This window comes from Heliangelus exortis, chromosome 4, assembly GCF_036169615.1.
Source record: "Heliangelus exortis chromosome 4, bHelExo1.hap1, whole genome shotgun sequence".
Lineage (NCBI taxonomy): Eukaryota > Metazoa > Chordata > Aves > Apodiformes > Trochilidae > Heliangelus > Heliangelus exortis.
The window spans coordinates 1,940,947-1,962,284 of NC_092425.1; the positions used below are offsets into that span (position 1 = coordinate 1,940,947).

The following is a 21,338-nucleotide window of genomic DNA, read 5'->3' on the forward strand; positions in this document are numbered from 1 at the left end:
AGGACTTTACTGCATATAAACCTCAATTTGTATGAAATTACTCCAGACTGACTGTATTTCAATCCCCACTTTCAAAATGGAATTAAGTTTGAGAAGCTAATGGTTTGTGGAGTTATTTTGGCACCCTATTTATTTGCCAGCAATTAAGCAGTGAGCTTTCCTTTACTTACCTCCTCATTGCCCTGTGCAAGACTTATGGAGCTCTTCTTTAAGGTGTAGTTTTGGCATAAAGCAAGGCTTGAGCTACTCAATTACTCCACTTCTGCAAACTGCTGTGCAGGAGGCTGGCCAGTTATTCCACTTCACTCTTATGTTATTTACCAAATTTTCTTTTTTATTTTCTCTTTTTCTTTTCCTTTTTCTGTTCATGTTACTCCTGTATTCAGTATCTTCAGAGTACTCTGTTCTTAAGGACTGGATTTATTTAAAGTCAGCAGAAAGCTTCTCATTTTAATAGGAGGAGCATTACATTCAGGTGTTCGCTGAAAACTTTTTTGGTTCTTTTTTTCTCCTGGAAAAAATATCAAGAGCATTAATCAAAGGAACATTCTGTGCTAGCATAGTATGAAGATTATAACAGGGGTGATTAATCACTCTAGGATTAGAGAAGAACTTTCATTGCCTATGGTACTTAAAGCAAATTCTTTTTCCATGGAAGTGGGGAAAAGATAACACCGTGCCTTTTCAGTATTTTTTTTTTCACCTTGATGAAAGTCTTTTTATTGCATTGCCTCTTTGAACTTTTGCACTAGAGATTGCCTCATGAAGACAAGGGTTAATGTCTTTTAATTCTGGTGCTACCTCTTACTGTCTCCTTTATGGGAAGAGAAAGGGAAGGAAGAGTGACAAGCAGTCAGTCTTGGTGTGTGCCACCACTCAGCTTTCCCTGCAGTCTGTGTGTAGCTCTCCCACAGTTCTCCAGAAGGGCTGGAATTTGGAGCAGTTGAATGAATCAGTAGGAGCATGACTCAATGGAAAATAATCAGTGTTGGCTGAGATAGCCTAGGGTGTTAGTCTTGTGAATTGAGAAGAGGCTGGGAAAGCTGAGTTCATGTAGCCTTGCAAAACTCCTATGAAAATTAATAGTTGAGGCAAAGGAGCTGCTTGTTTTTCCCTTTCCTATCATCACAGTAATGAACCACTGAATGAAATTGCACTGATATAAAACAGTTTACCTTGATTGAGACAGATCTTTGGATTCCAATGCAATCTGCATGGATAATAATACAAATTATAGTTTATAAGGGTGTGATGAGATGCACGATAGCATGACAGAGATGTGTAATAAAGAGGTACACAGGAATTTCTCCTGAGTAAACTAGAAAGCAAAATGTTCTTTGGCTTTCCCTCCAACCCTCTGTTTTCATTGATCATCAGATTTTAATTTCTTCCAAAGCTTACACACACACACACACGTGTGTCCTTCCCCTCCCTCCCTCTTGTCCTACTGTGTGCATCTGGATTTTTCCTAGTACAAATCCCACATGGCAACACCTGCTGGGAGAGGCTGGCAAGGGAACACAACGAGTAAATTCCCCGAGGCCATTGCTTGTTAGTGCCTGTTCTTGATTCAAGTTGTGCCAGTAAAGACAGAAGTGCTTCACACCTTTTCCTGTAACTCTCCTCTGTGTTTTGTCAGAGGGTGCTCACCTTGTCATAACTGAGGTGAGCACAATTGAAGATCACTGCTTTTTATTGCATTGGGGTTTCTTTGTTTTATTTTGGGTTTTTCGTTCCTTTGGTTTGGGTTTTTTTTACTCTTTTGCCAAGGTTTTAACCATAAAACCTCCATTAGCTGTGGAAGGGCAGTAGCATGAGCCTTGGCTCTTGTGAAAAGGAGGTTTTGTGATGGATCTTTAACTCATGCCCATGGTCAGTGCATCTCACACTGGGATCTCTTTTCTGCTTGGCCAGCTCTGCACAGAATCCTGATGTAATTCCCAGTAGCTACTACAGATTGTTGTGAAAATAGACATCTTCAATGCACAAAAAAAAAATCATTGTAGTTCCCTACTGGCTTTTTGTAGAAATATGCATTGAAAAAAAGAAAACATTTATCTGACATGGGTGCATTGCATAATGTGGACATTCCAACTTCACCCTTCATTTTTTTTCCCTACACCTAGTCCCTAACTTGTAGCTGAGCTGGAATGCAGCAAGATCTATCTTTTATTTGAAGGCTGGAATGCTGAAGGCTTTGCTATGTCTCTAAAAAAGATGTTTTGGTAGTTATTTCCATATTTAACCACCTCCTGTATAGTATATTAAGAAATGGTACAGTTCAGGAGTCAATATAGCAGTTCTGCAATGCCCATCTTAACACATATCAGCAAAATGGAATTGATTTAAAACTTCACCTAAGAGACAAATGGAGTCTAGATAAGAGTAGTATTTTTTATCATAGCAAAAATGGGATTAATCTTTATGGTCAATTGAATTATGTTTCTTTCTTTAACCCTGTCTTTTTTTAACAGTGATCTTAATATCATGTACAAAAAGATCTTACATTTTCAGAGGATTTTATATTATTTTTGCATGTGGTTAAGGAGAGCAGAGAAGTTGTAGATACTGAATACTCAGTTGGATTTCATGACAAGTGTTGTAATTACAGTAGAAAGCTACCTAAAATTCTTCATTTACATCTCCATTTTTGACTGCTCCATGAAAGTAACACACCACTGGGAAACTTTACAATCTAAACCAGTTGAAATGAAATCTCCTGAGCTGCTAATTCATCATTAGCTTTTTGTCCAGGGAAAAAAAAAACATCCAGTGGTATAAGAAGAAGGAATAAAACTCCATTGTCTAACAGTACCACCAGCTTACTTAACTATCTAAATTTTTTTAGTCATAATTTGTTTGGGTTTATGTATTTGAGAAACTGAGAAAACTTGTACAGAAAATTTCCACTGGCCTTCTCACACATTTACCAGGTGGGTCCTGATTTTTCAGGCTGGTCAGTGTAGGCACATTCATGTTTTACACCCAAAGACCTGATCCAGTTTTGGGTGTGAAAAGAATTTGCCTAAAATAGCGGCGGGAAGGAAAGAATTGTCCTGGATTTTCAGCTCCTTGGGGGCAAATCCACGTGGGTGGCTGCAAACAAAACTCGAGCTGCACGTTTTCTGTGAGCTGGTAATTGAGTAATTGATTGCATTGAGGTGTGCCAAGCTGTCTTGCTCTCTGCCCATCGGTTTGGACACTGTGCCAGGACAGCTTGGGAACCAGTCAGGCAGCCCTGAACCCAGGCAGAGAACTGCCCATCCGGTCATATCCTGGGGCTATCCTGAATTATTCCTCAATTTGGAGATCAGCATTCTTATTGAAATCAGGGGGATTTCAGCACGTACTTCAAATTCAAGAGGGAAGTTTATGGAAAATTAAGCAAGTTACTTTGTTGATGAAGCTTCCTGGTGAAGAAAGGAGCAGCATGTTTGCTTTTTCCCCCCCTTAAGGATTTAAATTGTAGAGTGAGAGGTTGCTGATTACAATGTAAAAATTCTTTTAACGGCTGAATTAAGGAATAAACATAAGACAAGAAAGAGCAGACTTTCTGTTACAAATCTTCACCCTTCTTAAAAACCTGTACTTAAAAAGCAGATTATCCAAAGCTAAATTGAGTGAGATCTCTGCTTTTTGCTGTTATGATTAATTTGACTGAAGATGATGCACAGTGTCTCTTTAGTTGGGCTCCTGAAGCAGAGCACCTAACTTGGTATTTTTGGCATGAGAGTGACCTCACAGTTCAGAGTAGAAGATGTATTCAGTTCCCATTGGTTCAAAGTACTTTACACTGCTTATTCTTAGACCTCTAAGTATTCAGTTGCCTGAAGTGATGTGCACCACACCTGAAATATTTTGTCTTTAACTAGCAAAATAAAAAAAAAAGAAATAAAAAAAAAAGAAAAAAGCTGCTTTGTGAAAACACCATTTCTAAAGAGTGAATGGTGCCTCATTTGTGGCATGGTGTTGAGGGCAGCACTTGTCACAATTTGGAGGTTAGACAGGACAGGGTGATTAGGAAGAAAAATAGATATTTTCCTAGTTGCTGGCTTTCTAGTCTTTTTCATCATTTGCTTTCTGGTATTGACCAGTTGGTTTCAGCTCTTGCTTGTAAGAGTAACTGTAAAAGACACCTTGGAAGGAGGAAAATGTTCTTATCAAGTTTTCATGAAGTTTCAGAAACTAAAAAATTGACTTGGGGTCTGGATCAGAGGAGGATGTGAAATAACTGAAAAAAACCCATTCAACTCCTGTTTTGAAATTGACTCAGTTTCAAGTTCACAGGGTCCTTTTAATCTCTCAGACAAATCTTTCTCAAACAGAAGCAGCAGCTCAATGTGAGCCTGCAGCTTTTTAACTTGATCAGATTAGATCAACAGACTGCTGCTTCAGTACAGGATGTAATCAAGTATTACAGCTATGCTCTTCCCAAGAATTTTCTTTTTTGTCCCCAATTTTTAATTTTTAAGTTCAGTAGCTGTTTTTTTCAGATCACAGCTCTGACTTGGAGCAGTACAGTACCCACATGCTGTCTGCCACTCATGGAGAGTTTATGTTTTTGTCAACACCATAGGCCTTAGGGTTTTGTAGATATTCACAGTGATAAACCATCTACCTTTTAATGACTTTCACAGTGTTTCTTGAGTTCTTACATAAAAAGTGATAGTTTTTAGTGTACCTGAGTGCCAGAATACATTATAAGGTATTCTGAAATTTTGGTGTCAGTGATTCAAGCCAATGAAAAAATTATTTCCTACTTAATTTATAGGATAAGGACATTTAACCACTGAGTCTGTTTCTCTTGGCACAGGGATAACTTGGATGCCTCAAAATCAAGTATAAGGTCACTCTAGTAGAAATATAGGTAAGAAACAGTTCAGGGACATTTTGTAGCCTTAACACTGTAGGACATCAGACTAGATGAGCAAAATTTCTTGCTTTATGGTCTAGACAAGGTATTACATTTTTAAAAACTCTTTTGTTTTTCCCCTGAGAGAGACTACAAAGATCATGCTGAGATCATAGAGGGGGAGATTGCAATCTGGTTACCACTGCATTCACATCTTCTGCTTTCAGAGGCTGGAAAGTCCTTGACGTGCAGCAGTCCTACCTAAAGTTTCACTGTGGTTTCTACAGCTGATGAAGGATTGTCTTGAACTTTTCTGATGTGCTACCAGAACATGCACCTTACTCATAATGAAGATAACACTGTAGCTGTGCTGGGAACTTTATAGCAGGGAAGGGCTTGCTTAGCAAGGGGTAGAATTAAAAATTTTTTGAAGCCCCCCTCTTGAAAAATCGATTGTAGGAGTGGTGATGAAATGGAGCACCAAAACTCAATTATTTTTTAATTTTCAACTGACTTAGTGGAAGTTACATTGGGTTCCCAGCATTCTCTGCTGGTAATGGTAGAAATGTGAGTACTGATTATTCTGCACAACTGTCTCATTTCAGCTCAGGAGGTATTAACAGTTTGGAAAAAGCAGGAGGCATGGCTACCCCATGTTTTTATGTTTTTATAAACTGCTGCTTGTAAAATGCACGTTAACACAGTTATTATTATACAGTTAAGCAGCAGGCAGTAAGCCATGAAAGGAATTTTGCACACCTGTTTCTCCTGGAACAGCTTTTTCATACTTGGGATTTTTTTTTTTTGCTTTCAGCAGTGAATGGGAGGAGAGGGAGGGCATGTGTTGTATGTATGTATGCAGTGTTTCACCTGTGATGGAATGGGTTCAAGAGAGGGGTTAACTGGATTGAAGGGAGTTAGCAGGACTTAATAAGGTGGTAAAATCGTGGCAATCCCTGGTTATCAGCATTTTATCAACAATATAACCTTAAGTATTCAGTTCATCACTGATTCATCACTTTAATGTTTATCGTGATTCTTTTAATGGCTTGGTTGATTACATCTATAAGCTGCTGTAATACAAAGAACTTTGCCCAAGGCAAAGTAGAAGAAATTAGAGGAGGAGGGAAAAAACCCAACATTGATAAAAGGGTTAATTAAGTGAACTGGAAGGGAAAGTAATGTTTGCTTTTTTAAAAGTGGGATCATCTTATATTCAGCATAATTTGAAAGTGGTGTGTCAACTGACTTGGAGAGTGTTAGTTGTAAAGAAAGAAAATAAAGCCACGAACAATAAAAAAGTTATAAACTATGGATGTAAAGCAAATAACTTACCAGTAAGGTAAGTTAATAATAATTTTAGGTTTGTTTTTTAAGCATTACTTGCCATCTCAATTTTTAAAGCTATTTTAAAAATGCATTATTAGAAACTGTAACAGGGAAAGGAAGTTTTGGCTATACTAAAGGATCCAGTTTATCATAGTTTCAGTCCTGCAAAATCTTAGGTGGATTTTTAGCATGTATCCTCCTGTACACTTGAGGGAAAAATTTGCTGGGCTGGGAAATGTGTGTTGCTGTAGCATAATGAGCTAACAAAACACCTGTGAGTGTAGAACTGATTCACTTGGAAAATCTCTACCTGAAGAGTCATTGTAATGAGGCCAAAATGTTTTAAAACAATCGTAATATTTTAAAATAACTTTTTGAAGTGTTTTTAAATGGGGCAAAAATAATGCATGGGGTTTCTTATTTAAGTACATAGATTTTCTGGATGCTTCTCAACATGTTTGTGGTGAAGTCAGTGTACTGCTTGAAATTTAAGGGAGCAATGTGGAATTAACTGAGCAGAATTTAAAACTGATATTCATGATCTGGCAAAAAGAAGGTTGCTTTTGTTTAGCTTTTTTCTGTTTCTTAATTTTCTTTGATCACTGCTCTAGCCTTTTTAAGCTTAATTACCAAAAAAGTGTTGGCATTTCTTTGTTATGATCTGGCAGAGTTTCTTTGCCATTGGTGTTTCAGGAGGAAAATGCAGACACACTTCTGCCCTGTGTGTTTGACTGGACTTAGCTGGCAGGAGGTGCTCAACTGGAATCATTGTGTTCCATTAAACAAAAAACCCAACTGATCCCCCATTGTTTTCCTATTTATTTACAGATCTGCAATTATGTTGGACCTGCAAAAGTAATTGTCCAGTTAGTTACTAATGGGAAATACGTCCACTTGCACGCTCACAGCTTGGTGGGGAAATTTTGTGAAGATGGAGTGTGCACAGTTAATGCAGGACCTAAAGATATGGTTGTAGGGTAAGTCTGTCAGCTCATTCCTAAAGGGAGAGAGAATCAAGTATACACACTCTGAGAAGCAAGAAAAAAACACTACCAAGAGGTATCTTGGTGAAGCATGGGTCTTCGTGCTCTGATCTGTTTTGTTTGTATCATAAATAAAAAATAAACAGTGTTGCTGTTTACCTTTGCAGATTTTGCCCTAAGCAGGCTAAAGAGGTTTAAGCAAATAGTTTTCACTTAGAATTTGTAGAGTTTCAATCTCTTGGTGTGCAGTCCAAGTTGGGATTGTTAGCCCATTCTTTAAAATGTTAAGTAGTTTCAAGTCAAAGAGAAGGGGCTGTAAAATTACATTTTTTTACCAAGGTTACTTTGGTTATCGTTTTGGTTGGTATTTTACTTTTAACCAAAATCTGCCAATAGGAATGCAGTGAAAAGTGTTAAGAAAAGAGGGTAAATTTGAAATTAATGCAAGACACGTATAAACTTGAAAGTACTAAATGAGTCAAACTTTTTAAGTTTAAAGGAGTCAGATTATAGTGAAATTGTAGTTGGTCTGTTCTTGTTTAATTTAAAAGAATAATTGTTTGTATCAGTAAAGGGAGCTGAGGCTCCTGTCTACCTTTTCAGGCTTAGATCAGGTTTCATGCTGGCTGTGAGTTTTAGTTCTGTGATCTCAAGAATGTCTTTGTTGGTGAGGAAGATGAAGTTTAAGAAGCTGAGAAGGTTGCATGAGACAGATTCTTTTAAACCATAACTTTTGATGTCCAAGCCCAGTGCACTGACTTTACCAAGCACAATTTAAATAGCTTTATTTGCAATGCTTCTTTTCATCTTGAAAAGTTTGGCTCATTTCCTAACCTGTCTTGTTTTTCATCAGATGTTTAGAAACTGCTTTCCTGTCCTTAATTGACCCCCACGAAAAATTGGGTTATTGTCTTGTTTTCATGCTTCCAGATGCAATTTATTTTTAAATGTGGCAGAAGATTTTTACAAGAGCAGATCTTGTGTTATGGAAGTTTTTATTCAAATAGATACCTGAAGTATCTTGCTGAATGTCCAGAACCTCAATTAAAACATTTCCTTTGGAAACTGTTGCACTGGTTTTAGCTTCTCAGCTTGCTCTCCAAATAACTCTGAATGGATGGAGCTTATTCTGAGCAGTTGCTCTGCACAGCATAGCAGTAATATAGTGATCTATTAATGTAATTAGCAAAACAAAGTGTGACAACCAGATTATCAAATATTTTTAAGAAGCTTCCATGGTGTGAGTCTGAAACCTAAGAGGTTACCACTTAAGCAGTGGGTAAATCCTGTGTACCCATAGAATTGATGATGCCAGATAATGGTGCACATTTTACATATTTTGTAAGTTTAGCTTAATTTTTCTTGCTGGAAAATTTGTCCTAAAGAATTAGTAGTGCCTAAGTCAGGCTATAGAAGCATTCCATTGACTCCAGCTCTGTAGCTGCCTCTGGTAAGAGAGAGACTGCTGCAAGTGTGACATAAAGCACTAAGAAAATATTTCCCTCTGTCAAAATTGGGCAGGTTTGCAAACCTTGGGATACTTCATGTCACCAAGAAGAAAGTGTTTGAAACCCTGGAATCACGCATGATTGATGCTTGCAAAAAAGGATACAACCCAGGACTCCTGGTGCATCCTGAACTGGCCTATCTGCAGGCAGATGGATGTGGAGACAGACAGCTAACTGGTATGTAGAAACAATGGTCTGGTTTTAACTGGGATTCTACTAAAACCAGTTTCATAGCCAGAGAAAGGCCTCAGATAGGAAAGTGGGTATGTGCTTAAATAGCTGGTGTGCTGTTGCTGTGTCTTAGGGAATCTGGAAGAGCCTTTACTTTTAAAACACACATGAGGATGGAATTGCCTGTACCCACTTCTGCACCTGTGTTTCATTGCTCTTACCCTGGTAAATGAGTTGAACAATGAGTCACCTTGCATTCTTCATAGAATCTGAGAATGGTTTGGGTTGGAAGAGACCTTAATCCAGTTCCAACCCCCTGCATGGGCAGGGACACCTCCCACCAGCCCAGGGTGCTCAGAGTCCCATCCAACCCTGGACACTGCCAGGGATGGGGCAGCCACAGCTTCCCTGGGAAACCTGGGCCAGGGGCTCAGCACCCTCACAGGAAAGAATTTCTTCCTCACGTCCAACCTAAATCTCCCCTCCTCCAGTTTAAAACCATTTTCCCTTCTCCTGTCACTACACACCCTTGTACAAGTCCCTCCTCAGCTTTCCTGTACACTCCTTCAGGTACTGTCAGGGGGCAAGACAAGATGCACTTAACTATCTGAGTAACTTCAGTGTAACTTCATTATACTTAAGTAACTTCTGTTGAGCCTTTGGTTTTGTTCAGGTGCACTGTGCCCACATCCTTGCAGAACCTGTGGGCTGCTTTGCTTTCAGGTACTGCATGGAAGGGCCAGGCTTCTCTTAATCACTGCAGTGCCAGGTGGTTAGATAGCCTTAGTGGTGACCTTTGACCTTTGCACAACCTTTTTAAGTTGAGAGCAGAAAACAGTCATTTTTTGTGTGTCTCAGTTATGTACCTTATCTGAAATAACACCCAGTGCACAAAATGAAAGGTGAATGCAGTACCTTGTGAAGAGCTGCTCCTCTCTGCATAAATACAGAGGAGCTGATGGATACTAAATTAAAAAGGAAAACATTTCCTCAGTGTTGGTGCCTTCTGATAGTCATGTTTGGAAAATACTCCCTGTTTTGGGATGGCTCCCCTCCCTCTTGTGTTAATTCAGCTGTTTGCTTACCCATTGCAGAACGAGAGAGGGAGATAATTCACCAGGCAGCAGTCCAGCAGACTAAAGAAATGGATCTCAGTGTGGTGAGGCTCATGTTCACAGCCTTCCTTCCTGACAGTAATGGCAGTTTCACACGAAAACTTGATCCTGTTATATCAGATGCAATATATGACAGCAGTGAGTATATTTGGCTTTAATTACTTTCTTACTAAGGGGCAAGCTTTTCTACATAATTGATGTGTAGGTGGTGTTGTATGTGAATTTAATTGATCAATAAAAAGTACCAACCCATGGGTAATTGGCCCCAGGTGTATCCAAAGACACGTGGTATCATTCTGGTTTTTAATAGAGGGTAAGGAAGATTTTATTTGGCTGTTGGCATGTTTGATCATGCCACTTTTATCATGAGGATTTTGGAAAATCTTGAAGTGCCTGAATTGTGTGGGTTTCAGTTGCTGCCTGTGACCAAGCATTGTCACACAAGATGTAAGGAAAAAATAAATTTTGCTTCAGTCTTTTTGGAGAAATTGACTCCTTTCAGATTTGCTGGCTGTGTGCCTGTCCTCATTTTGTGAGACTAACACAGCCACAGTTCTCAGTCCATTTCCTTTAGACCTGTCAGTATTTTTTTGCATTTTTTACATCCCTCTGGCTTTCCTCTGAATGGTCTCACTTCATGTTTTTCCCTGTGTCTTTTTACTTTCTCCTCTTACCTGAACCTTTCTGTTGCCTGAGGTTACCCTCCTGTATATGAATTTCCATTCTGTAATGACTTAGAAAAAACACTTTTTTTTTTCTGTGCAAGTCATATCTGTGTCATTACTTTTTAATGATAAAGTCTAGATGAAAAGTTAATAAATGTAACTGTTGTGTTATAGTCTGTTGCTTGCTATTAACTGGGGAATGCAGTGATGTGGCACAGCCATTTTGCATATGTTTGAGCTCCCAAGGTGAATTTTTTGGTTGTTAGTTCCAAAGGATTTTTCTAGTATTTTGGCTTTTTTCTTTTTTTTTTTTTAAATGCTCTTCACGGGCACGAACATTCAGACCTCTTCCACAGAGCAGACACAACTTGTGGTAGCATAACTGTACCATAGCTGCTTTTACTTACCAGGTGACAGCTGTGTCTTGAGGACCAGGAGGTATCCATTGATGCATCTTCTGAGGTCCCATCAAGGTGGCCTTGTTTGATCAGAGTCTGTTGTGCTGGCCAAGGACCAGCAGTGCTTTCATGTAAAGCTGCAGTGTGAAGCAAAGCACCACATGTTACATTCAAACAGTGAGATACAGGGAGCAGCTCTTGAGCTGGCAGGAAAGCAGGGAAGGAAAAATTGAGTCCTCTTGTCATAAAGGTGACAAATACTGGACTGGATGCAGTTCACTGCTGTGCTAGAGCAGTAATAGTGTTGGCATGGCCAGGGTCTTCTTTTATAGTTGACAGTTCAGTCACAGCTAAGATGATACAGCTGAAAAACTTGCTATATTATGTTTAAAAAAACACAGACAAATTTAGGTAGGTTGTATTTGGGGGCTTGTTTTTCTGTTGCATTTCTCTGTGGTGTGCTTGTTGTTTTTTTTAAATCTAAAACTGTTAGGAAAGGTAAACATTTTGGTGTTTTGTTTTTTGTTTTTTTCCTTTCCATAGAAGCTCCCAATGCCTCCAACTTAAAAATTGTCAGAATGGACAGAACAGCAGGGTGTGTAACAGGAGGGGAAGAGATTTACCTTCTCTGTGACAAGGTTCAGAAAGGTAAGAGGCCTGAGTATTTGAGGCACACCAGATGTTCAGCTGGAGCCCACCTGAAGCCCATTTTGCTGCCTTAATGTTCCCCTGGCTCTGATAGCTCGGGAGGATTTGTAAGCACTCAGCTTTTTTGGAAGTCAGGCCAGCAGTCCAGAAAATGAATAAATTGAAATAAGTCTGTTGCAAAGCAAATTTGGCTTGTGTTGCTTCCACAGAGACTGTGTGATCAACTTTGTTCTTCTCAACTTTCTGCCCTTGCCTATGGTTTGGGTGTTGTTTTTTTTGTGGGTGGTGGGTCCTGGGTGATGTGTGCCTCCTTTACCTAACACCTGCTCTGAAGTCTTCCAAAGTTTCTGATTTATTATTAAATTCCTGATTATAAAGAGCTAGTATGAGTATTCTCTGTTAGCCACCAGTAGGAACTGACTGTGTTCAGCACTGCTGCTCCTAACTTCATTTTTCCATCTATGCTAATGGCAGAGATTATTCAGTGTAAACAGATTGTTCTCACAGACTCATTGTTGTTATCTCTGCTCATGGCTTTGAATGTGTCTGGATCAGGCCCTGTGGATTTGAATGATTTGGGTTTTTTGATAGGAAGATAATGATTTATAGGATTGGTTGTAGTATTTGGTCTGAACCAAAAAGGAACAAATGGAAGGGAGGGAAATCTTTTGTGTTTTTCAGCTATGGGTAATACCTGGGACTCCCTGGTGTTGATTGCCTGGTGGAGCAGGTGCCCTTTTCTCAGCTGATTTGCAACCAGTCCCTTCACATGTTGAGAAAATCCCACTGCCTTCCTCATTACAGGCTGCCTTTCCCCACCTCTCTTTCTTGGAAATGTTGTCCCACCACTTAGGAAAGAGAGAGGGCTTTGGGGGCTCTTAGGGGCTTTGAAAAAACTGTTTTCTTTTAGTAGTGTATATAGCTCTGCTGTCAGGAGAACTGTAACATCACTCTTCTGCTCCAAATAAATAAATAAATGTCTGACTCAGTGGAAGCCCTGAAGTGGGGTTTCCCCTCAGCCAGGCTGGGGTTTCCCCTGACCTCATTACTCTCAGGAGCCTCCTGCCTGAAGGAACTTGAGCATGCAGGACAGCAGGACTGGAAGTGGTGGCTCACAAGCTTGAGACTAGCAGGTGGTGGATCAGAGGAGGCAGTCTGTCTGCTCCAACAGCTTGTCCTGCACCAGTCAGTCACCCGAAGACACCAGGGGTTTTCTGGTTGGTTTTTTCTCCCAGGGAGTGCTGGCAAAGAAGTTAGGCTGGCATGGTCTTCCCCAGCTTCTCCTGAAAATACAAATAAATAAATATGAAGAGAACAGAAGGAAATCTGTTTGGAGGAGCAGGAGCCAAATCTCCTTTTTTCTGGCCTGTGCTGGGTTTTGGGGGGTGAGGGGTGACTGCTGCCTGGCTCACAGCCTCCCTGTCTCTCCCAGGTGGCACTCTGCCAGCAGCAAGAGGAACTGGGGCCCTGGTACTTCAGGTTTTGCTACAGTTTGTTGTTTTTTTTTTTGAACTGAAACTGTTGGAGTGGAGAGTGTGGTTTCTACGTTTCATGCTTCAAGTTCTCCCCTCCCGAGGTGTTTGTTCCAAATAAAGCTCCTCTGGAAGGGTTTATAGCCCTAGAATAGGAAGAGGTAGTGAACCTAGTTCTCCTTTCACTGCTTGGTAAATAGAGAGCAGCTTCAGTGAAGTCATTAGAATTAGGCTGATCTAAAATTGATGTAAAAATGGATTATTTAGGATGTTTTCATAAGATGGAGAAAAATAACTCATGTATTATTCATGTAATGTTATCCTCCACATAACCGTGTTATTTTCTGACATAAACATAGCCAGAGGTTAAACAATGCACAAATATCCCAAGTGTTAAAAAAATGCACAAACATCTCAAGAAGTGTTCCTTTCCCTCTTTGCAGATGATATTCAAATACGTTTCTATGAAGAGGATGAGAATGGAGGTATGTGGGAAGGTTTTGGAGACTTTTCTCCTACAGATGTGCATAGACAGGTAAGGAACAGAGCACTTATCATGTGTTAATGCTTTTCTCATCTCCATGTTACAATTAGGAAATTAAATTGAAAGCATCTCTATCCTATACTCACCTCTTCTTTTGTTCTTTACTTCTTAATGCAGTCTTAATTGCTCTTTAAAGACATACATTAGGGAACTAGAGGAATACAAGGTGAGGAAACTGGGAGACAGACCCATTGTATTAACATGCAGCCATGTGCCAGCTGGGACAAGAGACACAAAAAGCTCTCAGAGCTACTGAGAAAGCAACAGAGTAGATGCTAGACAGAGAGGGAGCAAACAGGGCAGTACTAGTGAATACTGCATATTCACATGGCAGTTCTGTCTGTCCCAAAAGGCTGAAGGACTTGAAATCAGAAGTGCAGATGAAAACCAAGATGGGAGTTTGTCGTTGTCGCAGCTTTTCGCTAAGAATTTTTTTGCCTCCCAAGGTGTGGACCAACTCCCACAAAATAACACAAGTGTGAAAGCAAAGTTGTCCAAACCCATGTTGCCCTGACTGATGTGTTTGTAACTGCTTCCTTCACAGTTTGCTATTGTGTTCAAAACACCCAAGTACAGAGATGTCAATATCACAAAGCCAGCATCTGTATTTGTCCAGCTGCGTCGGAAATCTGACCTAGAGACAAGTGAGCCCAAGCCTTTCCTCTACTACCCAGAAATCAAAGGTAATTCCTTAAACCTCTTCTGTATATAGGAAATAAAAACTGCAGGCTTCCTGGGAATGTTTTTAATAGGGCAGGCCTTGTTGGATGGGAGATTTGTTTATTTATTTTTGGGGTTTGTAGCTGTTGTTTTTAGGATGTGGTATCTTTGACTCCTTGTTTTGTGCAGAGCTAATATGGAAGGCAGTAACTCTGCAGTGGGTGTGTAGGGTTTTTTGTTGGACTGGTAGGCACTAAATTCATGGTTATTACCTTAGTGAGGTTTATTCCCTGCAAGCTTCCTACAGGCTCATGTGCCTGTGGATGCAGCAGATGGCTCTCTCTCCCTCTGAGTTTCTGCAGAGTATCTGAAGACACTTTACTGTCAGTACTTTCATCTGAAACCTTAAGCCAAAGAGAGGTTGGTGTATGGAGGAAAAATTACTCCTTTAACCATCATGTCATGATTTCACCAGTGGTTTTGGATTTTCCATTTGCCTGTACTAGTTAAGTAAAGCCCAAAACACTGCCTGTGGGAGCAGGGAAAGCACTGTTTCAGTCTCTGGAGTTAAAATAGTAGTCAGTTTTCAGTCTCTGGAGTTAAAATAGTAGTCAGTTAGCAGGAGTAGAATAGTTGGCATCAGGCCTGCTTCCTAAGTTAGTGAGGTTCAGCAGGCCTGTGCCCTTTAAAGTCTCCATTTGCAATGTTTGACCTGCATGGCAGCAGCAGTCATGGTTTTAAATATCAGTAATGTCAGTGATGTGGACATGCCCTGAAGGCCAGAGCCAGAACTGGTGTTTCATTGTACTGGGACAATAATCTTTCTGCTTAGCAGGTTAAGCTGTTAAATCCTAATATTCAGTGCTTAGCTTAGAGCCAACACTGAAATCAATACCCTGTCCAGGTCTCTAAAATACATGCACACCAGTGATAATGGGCTGAGGAGAGCTGAAGAGAGAGGGGAGTGGTGCCTGTCCTAGAGAATCCACTTTATGCCCATTATAAAGTAGCAGAAAGCATTCACAAAAACTTCCAGAGTTGCTGGAGGATTAGGATCAGTAATGATTTCAGGAATCTCTTGGACAAGTTTTATGGAAAGTGAAGTGTACAACTGCAGGGCAAAGTTGCCAGGTTTGAAGCAAACCTCTTCTGTGCCTCTTATTGGAGTAAAATTAATTCAGTATTATGTGCCTTTTCGGATCCCTTAGACAACCTCATCATTAAATTACCATTTTTTCCCTTGTTGCAAGTGTTCACACAAACTTAGACAAGTATGTGGAGTTTTTTTATTCTTCTCTGACCAGACTGCTCTCTAGAGTTCTCTCTTCTTACCAGTGTGAGTATGCCTGGTGCAAGCTACATACTTACAGATCATCTGTGCCTGGAAATAAGACACTTGTACTTTTCATGGATTAGGCTGCCTCATTTGATGACTGTGCATGGGAATTTCTTTTCATCCTATGGCTGTTGAAAACTATCAGATTGCTTAATGAAGGAAGGATATTCTGTTCTTTCCTCAACAGTTTTATCTGATTTTAACCTCTGTAATGTCTGTATCCCTATTTTTGTAGCTCTTGTCATGACATTTTCACTTTCCCCAGTCACTGGGTACTTCTTTTAAATCTTTGCATTTTGCTTTCCTGCTAGGTATTATTTTGTACTTAAGAGTATAAAATCTTATTTAGGCTTTTTTTCTACTGCTGCCCAGCATGGTTTGAAAATAAGCTCTCTCTGTTCTAGTGGCTCTTCTGATATTTGAAGTAAATCATTTCAAGGAAAGGTTGTTTTCACCATTTCTTGCCATCCTTACCCTTAATCAAAACTTCAAAGGGCACTGCAGGTACTCTGCACTGCTGAAAATCAAAGAACCTTGTGATGTGCTGAAGAGCCTGAGTTTATATGAAAACAAAGCCAATTTTTCTTCAACAATTTTGGGGCCTGGGGCACTCGGGCTGGTTTAGAGGTGGAATTTTAGGACCACTACTTTCCAGGCCTCTTAAGTACATGAGGCACTTTTGAAGGAACTCTGGGCCCACTAAGGAATCTCTGTAGGTGTCCCCAAAAACCTGAGCACAGGGCAGTGTCAGAACTGAAGAGACCACGTGGGCCCAAGTGATGCTGTTGGGGCTGTGCCCCTGGTTTGTTTCTCACAGGAACTCTCTCTGCTCCCTTACATGCAAGATAGGTCTGAAACTCAGAGCTAGAGGACAATCCAGCTCCTCTACAGGACCCCACATTTTTCCTTTATAAACTTGAGCAGTGCTTTCTGTCTGTGCATCCTGTTGTGTGCATGGCCACAGTGAGAGTAACTCCTTGTCCTGTCTGCTCCTTGTAACCCAGATAAAGAAGAAGTGCAAAGGAAGAGGCAGAAGCTCATGCCAAACTTCTCTGATGGCTATGGAGGAGGCAGTGGTGCAGGAGGTGGTGGCATGTATGGAGGGGGAGGTGGCAGTGCTGGCTCTGGTAAGGCAGCAGGATTGGGAAAAGAGGGAAAGGGGGTTCTGCTCTGAGAGCAGGATAGATGTTCATTTGCATTTTTAAAATAGGCTGAGGATTTTGTCTCCTAGGTAGGTAAGACCTGACTCAATGTCTTTATACCAGTGTTACTTCTTTCAGTCAAGCATCTCCTTGTTTTCTAAATATTCATCAGCTCCTTAGCTCTTCCTAGAGCCTTTAAAGGCACTGAAATTCATGTAAGCTAAGTACTGTCCTGGCTGCTTGAAATAAAACAGATTCTTGATTATTTCTGGCACCAGGAGTGGAATTTGATAAATTAACCCTGTTAGTGCAGATAACTATTAAGAAATTAGAGAGACTGTTCAGTACATTTTCTACTGTGCTCTCTGTTGAAGCCAGAGCATATCTGAGACCCCAGATTATAGGAGAATTGCTTTGATTCTTGAAGCAGAGCATTAAAAAAACCCTGAGGATCAGCAACATATCACCTGAACCATGAGTTTTGCAGCCCATTTTTTTACAGCAGGGATCAGAGGAGCAGCTTGCTGATTCTTACATTGATTGCTAGCAGTACATCTGTATCATAACACCAGGGCACAAATCTGGTGTCATCATGGAGATCTGAAGTGTAGAAGTAGCTTGTGAAATCTCCTTTGAGTTTTAGATGAAGGATACAAGTGATAATACATTTGTGTGGCCTTAGGGATGTTGGGATGGGGAGTGTCACTCATCAGCTACTTAGAATTTTCTTGGATTTTTGAAGGGGTGGAGGGCATTTCACCTTGAGTCTGGGAAATTTGTCTTAATCAGAATAAAGCAGAGAGTATGTAGAAAACAAAATTTCAGTTGTTCAGGTTCAGTTTTTTTCTAGGTGGTGGTTTCGTTGTGTTAGGGTCTAATTGTATTAATTCTTGATATTTTTTCCTTTCTTCAGGATTCAGTTATCCTTCATATGGATACTCTGCTTTTGGAGGAATGCATTTCCACCCTGGCACAACAAAATCCAACGCTGGAATGAAACATGGTAACAGTAAAAATGTCCTTTTTGAAACAGCTGAATTGAGCTTGACCCATCTGTTTTTCCCTGCAGTATGAGCTGTAGTGTCATGCAGGTGTAGCTAAGCATGCTGGGGAGGGAGCATCCTATTTTTTTTCCCCTGAAACCTCTGGCAGCAGAGGGGTTTGTGTAGATTATGCTTCCCTCCTTCTCTTTAATTCTCTCCCAAGTCTGAAGTAAAAGCTGGTACTATGCAGTACCCAGAGAAGCAACATAAAAGTTAATGGAAAAAAAAAGTTCATAATAAGGGCATTCTTGGCTTCCTGAATTAGGGAATTCATTTCAGATCTACATGTTGAATTCTCAGTAGTTATTTCCAAAGTCTCAGGAATGAATTTGCTGCCAGAAAAAGAAAAGTAAATCTGAATAATTCTGCTAGATTCCCTGGGACTACTTTGCTTGCATTCTTGTACCATAGAAAGAGAAGATGTATTTGTTGGTTTGGATAAAAGTTTCTCTCTGAAGCAGAGGCTGTCAAAACCATAACATTACTTTAGAGCAAGCCTGTCCCTGGGTGTTGGCCTCTGAAGTATTCTGATTCCTAAGTGTTTAGTGGTAGCATCTGTGTCAAAGAAATGTTTGTATGGAGTTCCTTGGTGTTTGGTGATAGCTACTAGAGCTTTATCACTTGCAGAAGAAGGCACTGGACACTAATGACACTATTTTCTGTTTGAAGGACTATCAAATAGCACAGCTGAAGGAGGTGGGAAGAGCTCTGATGAACAAAGTGACAAATGGGATGTGAAACATGATGTGAAAGTGGAAGCTATGGAGAAGAATGAGTGCAGAGCTGCTGGTGATGGGGATGACAAGGATGCTGCTGCTTGTAAAACTGAAGTTAATGAAGCAGATTGCAGGTGGCAGGGTAAGCAAACAAGTAATTGGGGCAAAACTGCTGTTAAAGGTCTGGAAACTCCATAAATTTCTGCTTGATATTTTCAAAATATTAATAATGAATAACAATGCCTCCTGGAGGAAACAGGAGGGATTCCATTCCCTCAGATCCAAGGTACCTCCCCATACATTGTTCTGTAGATAATCTTCCACCTTTGTACTGCCCCTGAGTAACTGAATTTCTACTTGTCCTGCAGTGAGAGAGCTCAGCCTGGTGGGCACATTTAACACTGTTTCATAATAAACCTGTTCCAAGACCTCTGAAAGCAGTAAAAGTACCCATAATATACAGTTCAGCAGCTGACTTGGCTTTTGATACTTGATTGACTTTAATGGATGAGTAAATGGATGTGGGCATGATTGTTGCAGTGGTTCTTCCCTGCAATTCTACTGTTAAACTGCATGCAAATGTAGTGGCAAAGGTTTGGATTGAAAATGTCAATGTGGCTCTTCCAAAGTGACAAATACACAGCAACAACATTGTTGGGTACCACCACAAATCATGTTTCCCAGACAGTAAGACTTCCTTTTCCTGGGTTGTTTTTAAAGAGAGTTGATGGTCACTTTCTGAAAGGATTTGAGTAGTTATGCTTCTCATAAAATGAATGAAAACCCAGCAGCTGGATTAACAGAGATGTGGTGGTGGGAGGAATTAAGCAGGAAGGAATTTTTGGTGCACTTTTTACCAGGTGCACTATGATCTAGGCCACTTCCCTCCTTGGTCAGACAGATGAGGGCACATTATCTTGAGTCTATCAGTGTGACACTTGCTATTTACAGCACTAGAAACTGTGGCTTGGGAAAGCAAAGCCTTGTAGCAGGTGGGTTCTAGTTGTGAAAGCCTCCAAGGTGCAGCTTCTTGTGACCTGAGGATGGTGCTCCTAAGGAAAGCTGAAACACTTGCTGTTGGCAGTTCTGGTTGTGATAAATTCCATGACTGTTTTGGAGAGCAAAATATCTTTTTTTAATACGTGAATATGTATGTTGTATATGATCTGTCACATTATATGATATGTGAAGAAATATTGATATGTGAAGAAAAAATACTGTCTGCTTAGCAGTCATCAAGGAAGGGCCTGAATTTTTGGCCTGGTTTCTGCAGAATGAACAGAAGATGACAGAAGAATTGTAGGCAAGAAGTGGACTTTATCTATTACAATGGCATGGAAAGAACCAACTTCAAGCTCCAGATTGTATGAAGAATAAATGCAGACAGGCTTCAAAAAGTGGCCACTGCAGCACAGAACATTTGAGTATTAAACTAAAAGATGCTATCTTGTAGTATTTTGCAGGGAATCTTTTCTGTGTGCTTGATATGAGAAACCAGGAGGGTTCTGCATCCAATTTTTTTTATTTTGCAGATGTCCATAATGAGATAACACTGAACTGCTTAACAACTTTTAACCCTGGATCTCTATTCTGAATGTAACATCTGTTTAATGCTATATATGTAGTGTTAAGAGGTAAAGAGTAAAAATAAGTGTAGCAGCCTGGGCATATAGTATAGAAACCACCATAGCTGATGTATTGGCTGGAACAGTAAGGTTCATGGGTAGCTGAGTCAGTCTGTGGCTCACAGAAGCTCCCTGTTCATGTTCATGGGTACATTTCTAACCCAGTTTAAATGCCTGGGTTTGTGTAGCTGCAGATCCTGGGTTATTCTCTCCCTATGTGTGCTCTAAATGACAAAGTCTGTTGTACTGGTTTGCTGTTAGTAAATTCTAACCCTACCAGGTTTTGTAGAAATAGGAAACTTTTCAAAATACAGGCTGGTTTCAGATGATACTGCTTCCCAGAAAGATGACTGTGGTTTGAAAGTTCATGTTGCATTTTTGCTAGCTTCTTGTTGATACAAAACCACAAAGGTATTGTGACAAAGCAGCTAGAGTGACTTTTTTCCACAGATTAGTTTCTTTCCTCCCCTTTCTCCCTTTTGCCTCTGCACTGTGACAAATTCTGCTTTTTGGAAACTTAGTGGTTGTACATTTTATAGCTCTTACATCAGGATATTAGAAATAGTAAGCCTTTTATACACTGAAATGTTTTAAACAGGTGAACAGACTCTCTGTGCTGCTGCTGTAAAGCAGGAGAGACTGCATGGCTCAAGTCAGAGAGGAGACACAAAGCCCTGCACTCATGCCATAGCTTTTCTGAGTTCCTGTGCAATATTTGACAGGTCATTCAGGCTTCTCCTGCCTTAGTTTCCTCAAGTCTAAACTATACTCTGAACTGCATGGGAGGGTCTTTAAAGTGCTGTATGGAGAAGACTCCTTAGATGTTGTTTGTATCTAAGCAAATCCAAGTTCCTTCTCCTTTTATCCCATCACACACAAGTGCACATCAATGCAGTTAGTTCAGTCCCACTCAAATGAAAGGCATTTTCCAGAGTTTGACTGTCCCAGGATTCCTGCTGCCTGAAAGCTGAGCATGCACATTATGTTTCTCCCAAGGGAACACTCCCTCTGTCCTTACCTCTCAGGAGCTGCCTGTCTTGGTGAATCTGTAAATAGCGCTCGGCCGTCCACATTCTGTCAAAAAAAAAAAAAAAAAAAAAAAGGTGAAAAGGTGGTGCTGCAAGGGAAACA

General features: G+C 40.3%; 1 protein-coding gene and 1 long non-coding RNA gene across 4 annotated transcripts in view; one reads left to right on the forward strand and one right to left on the reverse strand.

Annotated features, from left to right (window-relative positions):
• Positions 1-21,338, forward strand: part of NFKB1 (nuclear factor kappa B subunit 1) — a 52,937-nt gene that overhangs the window by 19,263 nt on the left and 12,336 nt on the right. For all 3 annotated transcript variants that reach the window (XM_071742604.1, XM_071742603.1, XM_071742605.1), the window contains exons 6-14: positions 7,010-7,158; positions 8,686-8,849; positions 9,938-10,096; positions 11,565-11,669; positions 13,585-13,676; positions 14,230-14,368; positions 16,686-16,808; positions 17,737-17,826; positions 18,536-18,724. In XM_071742604.1, the coding sequence (XP_071598705.1) occupies positions 7,010-7,158; positions 8,686-8,849; positions 9,938-10,096; positions 11,565-11,669; positions 13,585-13,676; positions 14,230-14,368; positions 16,686-16,808; positions 17,737-17,826; positions 18,536-18,724 (1,210 nt within the window). The remainder of the gene's footprint in view (positions 1-7,009; positions 7,159-8,685; positions 8,850-9,937; positions 10,097-11,564; positions 11,670-13,584; positions 13,677-14,229; positions 14,369-16,685; positions 16,809-17,736; positions 17,827-18,535; positions 18,725-21,338) is intronic.
• On the reverse strand, positions 177-21,282 carry LOC139795674 (uncharacterized). Its single transcript, XR_011725636.1, has 5 exons — positions 21,226-21,282; positions 12,711-12,952; positions 11,031-11,145; positions 9,929-10,066; positions 177-511 (listed from the first exon to the last, which is right to left on the reverse strand). It is a non-coding gene; the product is annotated as an uncharacterized lncRNA (long non-coding RNA).